The 11,574-nt window shown below is 39.9% G+C and overlaps 2 protein-coding genes across 2 annotated transcripts; both read right to left on the reverse strand.

Moving 5' to 3' along the window:
• LOC131249465 (norbelladine synthase-like) lies at positions 1–3,006 on the reverse strand. The gene is made up of 2 exons (XM_058250277.1): positions 2,686–3,006; positions 1–257 (listed from the first exon to the last, which is right to left on the reverse strand). Exons 1-2 carry the CDS (start codon positions 2,978–2,980, stop codon positions 1–3), a joined length of 552 nt encoding a protein of 183 aa, XP_058106260.1. The 5' UTR covers positions 2,981–3,006.
• A 6,116-nt stretch (positions 3,007–9,122) lies between these two features.
• LOC131248009 (norbelladine synthase-like) lies at positions 9,123–11,184 on the reverse strand. The gene is made up of 2 exons (XM_058248041.1): positions 10,923–11,184; positions 9,123–9,536 (listed from the first exon to the last, which is right to left on the reverse strand). The coding sequence occupies exons 1-2, from the start codon at positions 11,167–11,169 to the stop codon at positions 9,235–9,237; spliced, it is 549 nt and encodes a 182-aa protein (XP_058104024.1). The 5' UTR covers positions 11,170–11,184; the 3' UTR covers positions 9,123–9,234.
• Positions 11,185–11,574: the final 390 nt, after the last annotated feature.

The raw sequence follows: 11,574 nt of genomic DNA on the forward strand, positions 1-11,574 counted from the left end.
TCAAGATGCTTGCCGACGACTTGGGCAATCACCTCCAGCGTCGGACGGGTTGGATGCATAACCTTCTCCAGTTTCATACTCGACTGTCGATCGGATGATGGATGCACCGATATCTTTCTCGATGATTTCCAAGCGGATCCGATAAAGAATAAACCCGACTAACAAGTACCCTCCTTCGACCACTTCAGTCTCCTTCACAAACTTCTCATTGTCGATCTTCACGAACTTCTCTTTGAAGAAATTGAATCCCCGAGTTCCTAATGTAATTGCAGTCGACAAATAAACAGACTGTAGATCACAGCAATATAGAATATCGGATACGATGAATTATCCGCTAAGATCACGTCGGGCCCACCTCTTGTCTAATGTCAACCCCTTATTGTTGCATTTCGGGTAAGAGTTGGGGGAAGTCCCATGTAGCTATTTGTGTGGCCCACGGTTAGCTAATCAGATGGGCTACACGCTGGATTGGCGATGCCCCAAAATAAAATCTCCCATATTGGGAGATCCTAATTACCTTTGCTTTGCTATTTAGGCCTTTTCCTGTTTATCATAGGCCGTTGCTATAGGCTGCCTGTTAACGGCTTAGGATCTTCCAATCTGAGAGGGATTTTTTGGAGAGAACTAACCACCTACCCTGTACCACAACCTGTGTTGCAGGGCTACCTTTCCTTCCAACATGCTACTTGTGTAGGGTGGCAGTGGATTTAGTGAGCCCTTAGTTTTATTGGACATGATATATAAGATTTGATTGGATAGTGTGGCATTGTAATTTAGAAAGTATGTTTAACATTTGCTTAAAATTAAAGTGGATTTAAAAAGCTCAGGTGAGTTTTTAAAAAAAAATAAAGAGAAGAAAAGAGTAAAGATTAAACATTCACTATTGAAACGAAATTGGATTGCGTACTGAGTTACTCATTACACTTATTGTACTGAGTAAACTCTGTTGGGCCCACCGAGAATGCATGTGGTTTATCCATGCTGTCCATTTGTTTTTCCAGATCATTTTAGGGGTTCAAGACAAAATTGTTGCATATACAAAGCTCAAGTGGATCATACTATAGGGAAAAGTGGAAGTATTGATTTACACCGTTGAAAACTTTCTTAGGCCCCCAGTGATGTTTATTTGTCATCCAACCTGTTCATAAGATCATATAGACATGGATGAAGGGAAAAAACAAATATCAGCTTGATCTAAAACTTCGGCTGCCCCCAAGAATTTTTCAACGGTAGATGTTCAATTCACACTATTTCCTGTAGTGTGGTCCAATTGTGATTTTTATATACTCCATTTTTGGTATAAAGCCCTAACATTATGTTTTAAAACAGATAGACGGAGTGGATACAATGAATAAATGACAGTGGGGCCCATAGAAAATGGATCTAATGCTCAAGTATCATTAAAGGACAAAAAGAAAAAAAGAAAAGGAAAGAGTAAAGATTAAAATCATCCGCTATTGCCAACTCATTTTTGTTAAAATATAATATGATCTGGCAATATATATGGATAAGGTGGATTTCTTACAAACATAGGGTCCCACTTAGCTTTAGACGGAAGTAGCCAGGTGTTTAGGCAATTTATGTCGATCATACTCAACTGACATAAATTGGGGTTGGTCCAATCAAACTCACCACATCATGGCCTTAATATGTTTAATGAGGATGCATGCAGCTTCAGTGGAGGGTAGATCCCTTACTGTGGACCCATTGTGATGTATGTGTATTATATACATGCAGATCCAAATCTACCACATCATAGGAAAGAGTCATGATTGAATGCCTATCCTTGAAGACTTCTTTGGAATCACCCAAATCCGGATTCTTGGCTTGCCACGAGCAAGATAATCCTGCTTGATTGTAACACATCATCACACCCTTCATTTAATACAACAGTGCAGACGACATCATGCATGACGCAGGAAAGCAGGATTTTCTTGTTGGTGGCAAGTTGATGATCCAGATTTCTTGTCAAAGTCGATCGCTCTTGAATGAAGGTGCATACAAATGTCAACTTGATCCAAAACTGATAAGTTTTCAATAGTCTACTTTTAATCACCGCTCTTTTCCGTGGGGTGGTTCACCTGAGATTTAAATCTGCTACATTTCTTGAATCATGCCCTAAGGTGAACCGTCGAAGTAGATGGATGATGTGACTATAAGAAGAATACATCACGGTGGGTCCCCACAGCCTCGGCTGCATGGCATCCCTACTGAGAAAGTGTAGGCCCAAACATGAAGATCACCTGGCACAAGAATCATGCCCATCAGCTCATCTGATGGGCCACTCTGTTGGAATCAATGGGCAACCAGCGGTCTGGCTCGTCATACAGTTATGGTCCATCTAGTGAGTGGATCAGCCTGGATTTTGAATAGTTGAGAATCGCCCATCACGTGGGAACATCAAATCTATGGTCTGGATGCTACATGTACGGAAAGGGCGTCGGTCCTTATCATACCGGACGGAGAAACTTATCCATCAGTTTATCCTGTAGAATCCATTCTCATCCTGACCGTCCATACAGAGGTCACCGTACAAACACATACAATCTCCCTTTTTGTTTGATTCTCAACTGTCATCCATCCATCGACAGGAAGAATTAGATGGACGGTCCGGATACACTTAAACGCCTATCATGTGCCGCGTATTGGGCGACGGACACTGAAGAAGGATGACGGATGACTTACCTTCGAGGAAAGTAACTGCGAGGACGGTGTCAACGCCTCCGTCGCCTTCTACAACTTCTACCTTTTCTACTACGTTTGGGAGCAATTGGACTACCAGCTTTCCCAGCTCAATCGTGCCATACGTTTCCCACACGATCGATGCTGCCACACGTACCTCCCACTCGTGCGACAGTTTCCCTTGCATTTTCTTGAATTTCTTCTCCTTTTTTGTCGACACCACAGAGCTCTTCCCCTTCTTGTGCTGATCTCTTGTATACCAAGATATGAGAAGCTTTCCGGTTCGTTGCATTTTCATTTAGAATCCTGACGATTGCTAGTATTTTATTCCAAACGTCCATTTGATTACCGAAAATCGGTAATCAACAGTGCTATTCAGTGTTGCTTTTCTACTTTCGTTCATCCACACAGTGATATAGAGCCAGTCGTGGACACTTTCATGTCAAGGATGGTGTAAAGAAGGCTCGATCGTAGGTGGAAGTAATCCATACCGTCTATAAATAATAAGTTTACTATTTATTATAACTTAGAGAGCTTGAGGTGAAGTTTGATAATGAAATTTTTTTATAGTTTGGTATCATGATGTAGGGGAGGACGTGAGGTCGATCACCGTTTTCCTCAAAAGGATAACTATTCCTAATTCACGGAATTTCTCTGGATTCCTCACAGAGATTTTTCGAATCTACGAGGAAAGAAAGCAGAAAATATAAATAAATTCTAATAAATTTAAAATTGATTAATGAATAATTGATAATCGTCTAATACGTCTCCTTACACCATTAATAAATAAAAAATAAACTAAAATTTGTAATTACTAAAAATAGTAAAATTCTAACTCTAATAAAAATTCTAATTATAATAAAACTTTTCTAAGACCTAATTTCTAAAAATAAAAATTGTAAATAAACTTTTTCAAGAAAAATTCTAGTATAACTAAAAGTTATTTCTAAAAGGAAAGAAAATCTAAAACTCTAAAAATATTTAAAAAATTGAAATTACTAAAAATAGTAAATTTTTTCTAAATATTCGTTTTTGAGCTGAAAGCGTACGTTTTCTGACGAAACGGACAAATGCGACCCACTTTTTGAGTTGGTTCACGTGGGATGACCCATTTCAGTAAAGATTGATAGGTTGTGTGCCCCATAAAGATACCCGGATCAAAAGTTATGGTCAATTCATGGTCCATCTTCTTTTGGCTCAACCATGCTAGGAACGTGTATGTGACAGGTTCTACATCATATCATTATTTAAAGGATTGTAAGTTTTTTTTTATCACCAATTAATTTATTTTCAGATTTTATTGAATTTTATTTTTATTTTCTATTTCTCATTGTATATTCTAGGAATCTATGTAATGATATATAAGATTTGATTGGATAATGTGCCATTATACTTTAGAAAGTATGTTTAACATTTGCTTAAAATTAAAGTGGATTTAAAAAGCTCAGGTGAGTTTTTTAAAAAAAAATAAAGAGAAGAAAAGAGTAAAGATTAAACATTCACTATTGAAACATTTTTGGGACCATAGAAAATGGATCCAATGCTCAAGCATGCATTAAAGGAAAAAAAGAAAACGAAAAGGAAAGAGTAAAGATTAACATCACACACTATTGAAACATTTTTGGGGCCACAGAAGTTTTGTATCTTGCTAATATTTTTGTGCTTTCAAATAATCTCAGTGGGAATGATCTTATGGATCGTTTGGATGGCACATAAACATCAAGGTGGGCCCTAGGAAGGTATCAAGAGTGGTCATTTTCCTCTCCACTTTTCCTTGTGGTGTGTCTCACTTACAGCCGTGGATCCAACTCATTTTTGGAACAATATATATGGATAAGGTGGATTTCTTACAAACATAGGGGTCCCACTTAGCTTTAGACGGAAGTAACCTACTGAGGCAAGGTGTTTAGCCAATTTATGTCAACTGACAAATTGCAGTTGGTCCAATCAAACCTCACCACATCATGGCCTTATAATGTTTAATGAGGATGCATGCAACTTCAGTGGAGGGTAGATCCCTTACTGTGGAGCCACTGTGATGTATGCTTATTATATGCACACGCCGTTCATCCATTTTGACTGCTCATTTTAAGACATCATAGGAAGTAGATCCAAATCTACCACATCATAGAAAAGTGCCATGACTATAGTCAAAGACTTCTTTGGAGTCACCCAAATCCGGATCCTTGGCTTGCCACAAGCAAGAAAATCCCGCTTGTTGCAATCTAATTGGAACACATCATCACACCCTTCATTTAATATAACAGTGCAGACAACTTCATGCATGACGCTGGAAAGCAGGATTTTCTTGTTGGTGGCAAGTAGAGGATCCAAATTTCTTGTTAAAGTGGCTCTTGAACGAAGGAGCATACAAATGTCAACTTGATCCAAAACCAATAAGTTTTTAATAGTCTACTTTTAATCACCGCTCTTTTCCGATCTGCTGCATTTTTTGAATGAAGGAACAAGACATGGTTCACCTGAGATTTAAATCTGCTGCATTTTTTGAATCATGCCCTAAGATGAACTGTGGAAATAGATGGATGATGTGGCTATAAGAAGAATACATCACGGTGGGCCCCACAGCCTCGGCTGCATGACATCCGTACTGAGAAAGTGTAGGCCTAAACATGAAGATCACCTGGCACAAGAATCATCCACATCAGCTCATCTGATGGGCCACTCTGTTGGAATCAATGGGCAACGAGCGGTCTGACTCGTCATACAGTTATGGTCCATCTAGTGAGTGGATCAGCCTGGATTTTGAACAGTTGAGAATCGCCCATCACGTGGGAACATCAAATCTATGGTCTGGATGCTACATGTACGGAAAGGGCGTCGGTCCTTATCATACCGGACGGAGAAACTTATCCATCAGTTTATCCTGTAGAATCCATTCTCATCCTGACCGTCCATACAGAGGTCACCGTACAAACACATACAATCTCCCTTTTTGTTTGATTCTCAACTGTCATCCATCCATCGACAGGAAGAATTAGATGGACGGTCCGGATACACTTAAACGCCTATCATGTGCCGCGTATTGGGCGACGGACACTGAAGAAGGATGACGGATGACTTACCTTCGAGGAAAGTAACTGCGAGGACGGTGTCAACGCCTCCGTCGCCTTCTACAACTTCTACCTTTTCTACTACGTTTGGGAGCAATTGGACTACCAGCTTTCCCAGCTCAATCGTGCCATACGTTTCCCACACGATCGATGCTGCCACACGTACCTCCCACTCGTGCGACAGTTTCCCTTGCATTTTCTTGAATTTCTTCTCCTTTTTTGTCGACACCACAGAGCTCTTCCCCTTCTTGTGCTGATCTCTTGTATACCAAGATATGAGAAGCTTTCCGGTTCGTTGCATTTTCATTTAGAATCCTGACGATTGCTAGTATTTTATTCCAAACGTCCATTTGATTACCGAAAATCGGTAATCAACAGTGCTATTCAGTGTTGCTTTTCTACTTTCGTTCATCCACACAGTGATATAGAGCCAGTCGTGGACACTTTCATGTCAAGGATGGTGTAAAGAAGGCTCGATCGTAGGTGGAAGTAATCCATACCGTCTATAAATAATAAGTTTACTATTTATTATAACTTAGAGAGCTTGAGGTGAAGTTTGATAATGAAATTTTTTTATAGTTTGGTATCATGATGTAGGGGAGGACGTGAGGTCGATCACCGTTTTCCTCAAAAGGATAACTATTCCTAATTCACGGAATTTCTCTGGATTCCTCACAGAGATTTTTCGAATCTACGAGGAAAGAAAGCAGAAAATATAAATAAATTCTAATAAATTTAAAATTGATTAATGAATAATTGATAATCGTCTAATACGTCTCCTTACACCATTAATAAATAAAAAATAAACTAAAATTTGTAATTACTAAAAATAGTAAAATTCTAACTCTAATAAAAATTCTAATTATAATAAAACTTTTCTAAGACCTAATTTCTAAAAATAAAAATTGTAAATAAACTTTTTCAAGAAAAATTCTAGTATAACTAAAAGTTATTTCTAAAAGGAAAGAAAATCTAAAACTCTAAAAATATTTAAAAAATTGAAATTACTAAAAATAGTAAATTTTTTCTAAATATTCGTTTTTGAGCTGAAAGCGTACGTTTTCTGACGAAACGGACAAATGCGACCCACTTTTTGAGTTGGTTCACGTGGGATGACCCATTTCAGTAAAGATTGATAGGTTGTGTGCCCCATAAAGATACCCGGATCAAAAGTTATGGTCAATTCATGGTCCATCTTCTTTTGGCTCAACCATGCTAGGAACGTGTATGTGACAGGTTCTACATCATATCATTATTTAAAGGATTGTAAGTTTTTTTTTATCACCAATTAATTTATTTTCAGATTTTATTGAATTTTATTTTTATTTTCTATTTCTCATTGTATATTCTAGGAATCTATGTAATGAACCTAGAGAAGTTCCATGAATTCAGAGTAATTATTCCCTGAGCAAGATGGTGCTTGACCATGTTACGCTCATCCTTGTGTCACATAGTTTGTACGACTTAACGACCGGTCCATCACCAGCAACCGTATATTAAAATTTAGGGGAGAGTATCAACAAACCAAGTCTTGTTCATTGCGCGACGGATGGCCGTCGGATTGGAGGGAATCTCCACCCTTAATCCTTTAGGCATCGTCAGATATTATGCAGGGAAGAGGACAAAGCTAGGTTGACAAGACCCGCGGGTTTCCTGCAAAAGCCTTTGGCATAAATTTCCTGGGATGCCGTCCATCCGTTTTCAGGATCATTTTATAATAATATAATAAAAACTAAATACATTCAAAACTCAAGACAGCCATACGGAAGAAAACAATGGGGATTCAGTGATTATCATTGAAATATTTGCTTGGCAACAAAAGTTTCATATTATGTTAAGATTTTTGTGTTTTCACTTTATCCAAGTCTTAACGACGTTATAAATAATTTGGATGGCATATAAACATAAGGTGGAGGCCATAAAAGTTTCAACCGTTGGAAATTCTTTTCCCAATTTTCCCTCTCATATGGAGGCCTTTGAATATTGGATCGACATGATTTTTTGTCGCTTCTCCTAAAATGATCCATAAAGACGGATGTGTTTCAAAAATATTACGGATGTGTGTGCCTTGAGCTGGGCACACACGTAAACATACAATGAGCCATTGGGGCCATTTATTAGTTTCTTTCCCACAACGAAATCGGGCCACTGCACCCATCAAGTGAGCCAAATGGTCTACATTCAATGTACTCATGTGGGCCACCTGATAAATGGTCTACAAAGCCTCCTGTGGAACTTTATGCCCGCTGGGATGCTAGGTGGGGCCCACTGATGTTGGGGAGAAATCCACCCCGTCCATCTGTATTATGAAATCATTTTAAGACATGTGACAAAAAGTAGAAAGATCTAAAACTCAAACGGGCCATACTAGAGGGAAAACTGGGGAAGCAGTTCCCTACCATTGAAACCTTTCTACGTTTCACCTCGATGTTCATATGCCATCCAAACTATTTATAAGGTTCTTTGCACCGAGATGTAGTGAAATCACAGAGAAATTAGCCTGATAAAAAGCTTTTGCTGCCGCATGGATATTTCAATAATGTTCACTAAATCCCTACTTTTTCTCATCTTGTGTCACACTCGAGTTTTGAATCCAACCCATTTTCGATCACATATCCTAAAATTCGGTCACATATCCTAAGGTGATCTTGAAAAATGGATGGACGCGTGGTCTTTTGCTCACCTAGGATCCCTGAGCAGGAACTTACCGCGAAAGGCTTTCGCCGGAAACTCTCGTCCCGAATTGGGCTCCTCAGTCTTTACTCGGGCATGTCACTTTTCTGAGTACAAATTGATTCTCTTTTAATTACACGTTCCCTATTTATACAGAGATTGTACAAATATCAATGGTAATTTATTCTTTGCTTTTTATTTCTTCTCTTATTTTTTTTGCTCTAATATTATCATCCTGAGGCGTCAGTTTGTACAAGGAAATCCTATCGGTGGGATCTCGACGGTTGATCCTAAGGGAAATAGAAAAACCGAGATCAGGATATTCTAATCCCTGGATCCGTGATGTAAATATCCATGGTTGGAGAAAATACACACCAATGGTCCAAACTAAAAATTATAGATCGGATGGATTGTATCGTTCACTCCATTTTTGGCATATCCTCCATCCACGGTGGGAAAAAATAATCATATTAATGGTCTGGATCACTGAATAGTAGGTCTTGTCTCACTTTCACAAATGGAATCATCAGGATAGTGTTCACATCCTGATGCAACAGGACCTTACAATTCCCCGAAAAGCTGGTTAGTGGTCGGGCATATTAAAATGTGCTTTGAAAGCGAGGATGTCTTTTTTTTTTTTTTAAAAAAAAAAATAATTTTATTTTTATAATCAGGTGTACGATACAAGTTGTATGATACTCCTTGCTAATTCCTCATATTTTATTAGAATTATTGCAATTCAGTTCGATTGAGAATCCAAACGCACCCAAATCATAAGAAGAACAACTTGAAAAATTCTCTGAATTTCTTAGGCATTGCCAACGCTAGCGTTCTTCTCTTCAAGATTTCTGCCGACGACCTGGGCCATCACCTCCAGCGCCTTAGTAGAGACGATGGACGGGTCAGCTGCAGAACCTTCTCCAATTTCATACTCAACCGACGATCGGATGATGGACGTACCGTTATCTTTCTCGATGATTTCCAAGCGGACCCGATAAAGGGTAAACCCGAATAGCAAGTACCCGCCTTCGACCACTTCGGTCTCTTTCACACGATTCTCGTGGTCGATCTTTGTAAACTTCTCTTTGTAGAAATTGAATCCCGGAGTTCCTAATGGAATTGCAGTGGACAAATAATCAGGACCGTAGATCACAGAAATTGACAATATCGCACGCGATCATTTATCCGTTAAGATCACAACGGGCCCACGACTAGTCTAATGTTAACCCTGACGCGGTTTGGCTAGTAACCCCAAACATCAGCCAGCTAGCTGATGTCAAAGCTCTGTGGGCCCCACCATGATGTATGTGCTTTATCCACTCTGTCCATCCATTTTTCCATATTACTTTGGGGCGTGAGCCCAAAAATTTGATAGATCCAAATCACAGGTGGATCACACCACAGGAAAATAGTATTGATTGAACATCCACCATTAAAAACTTCCTAGGGCCCACTGTAATGTTTATTTACCATCCAACCTGTTGATAAGGTCCCAAAGACCTGGACGAAGGGAAAACACAAATATGAGGTTGATCCAAAAGTTCAGTGACCCCCAAAATGATTTCAACCGTAAGCGTTCAATCCCCACCTTTTCTTGTGGTGTGGTCCGCGTGAGATTTGGATCTACCTAATTTTTTGGATCATACACTAAAATGAGCTGAAAAAAAATGGATGGACGGCATGGATAAAATACACACATCATGGTGGGGCCACGGAGCTTTTACACCAGCTAGCTGGCTAGTGTTGGGGTCACTAGTCGAACCACCTCCAACGGATTTCGGGTCACAGTTTAGGGACTTTCCCATTTCGCTTATGTGTGGCCCACGGTCGGCTAATCAGATGCGCCACGCCGTGGATAGGAGACCCCCCAAAAACCTCCCAGATGGGAAGATCCCAACCTTTCATTTCTTGGCCTTTTCCCATTGATCATGGGCCGTTGCTGTAGGCCGCCCCTTTAACGCTTAGAATCTTCCAATCCGAGGGATTTTCTGGGAGAGAACTGATCACCTACCGCGCACAGGGGCTACCTTTCCTACTAACTGTACACGAATCGAGTTAGCTCGCTCGACTCGACTTGAACAAGCTCCATTCAACCCGGTTCGAAACTGAGTTCGAGCTGAAATTTCAAACCCAGCTCGAATCGAACCAGTTCGGTGACTCGGTTTCTTTGATATTGATGTTGCTCACCAAGTGTTTGATGAAATGACTCAACGAAGTGTGGGCGGTGGCAAGGAAGATATGTATATCAAAATAAATACTCTTTTTTTTTTTTTTTTCCTTAATTTTTATGTTGCTGAGAAGGTGTTTGATGAAACACTTGACCGTCCATTCAGAGATCACCGTACAAACAAATAGAATTACCCGTTTTGTTTGATTTTCAACTGTTGTCCTTAAATGGACAGGAAGAACAAGATGGACGGTATGGATGCACTTAAACACCTATCATGTGTCCTTTATTGGGCGACGGACACTGAAGAAGGATAACAGATGACTTACCTTCGGGGAGGGTGAGTGCAAGGACGGTGCCAACGCCTCCGTCGCCTTCTACAAGTTCTACCTTTTCTATGAGGTTTGGGAGCAGTTGGGCCACCACCTTTCCCAGTTCAAGCGTGCCATACGTTTCCCACACGATTGACGCTGGCACACGTACCTCCCACTCATGTGACAACTTCCCTTGCATTTTCTTGAATTTCTTCTTCTGCTTTTCGGTGACACCACAACGCTCTTCCTCCTTGTGGTACATCTCTTGTATACAAGGATATGAGAAGCTTTCCGGTTCGTTGCGCAACAGACCAGCCACGGTTCGTTGCTACTCCATATAGCACATGATGTGGTCTGTGAACCTTTTTCCGTCCATGTAGTTGGGCCTACTTTCGGTGGACCATGTATAGAAAACAATCTAACTGAAAAAAAATTGCCATCTCAAGGGTGCCTTTTTCCCTTTAATCCAGACTGTTGCTAGTATTTTATTCGCACCGTCGATTTGAATGCTGGAAATCGGTACACAGCAATGCAAATTCGGCGTGATTTTGCTACTGTCGTTCATCCACAGTTTGTACCACTTAATGGACGGTCCATCATCAGCAACTGTATATTCAAATTTACAGTAGAGTGCCAACAAATCATGTCCAGTTCATTGCATGACCAG

This window comes from Magnolia sinica, chromosome 6, assembly GCF_029962835.1.
Source record: "Magnolia sinica isolate HGM2019 chromosome 6, MsV1, whole genome shotgun sequence".
Lineage (NCBI taxonomy): Eukaryota > Viridiplantae > Streptophyta > Magnoliopsida > Magnoliales > Magnoliaceae > Magnolia > Magnolia sinica.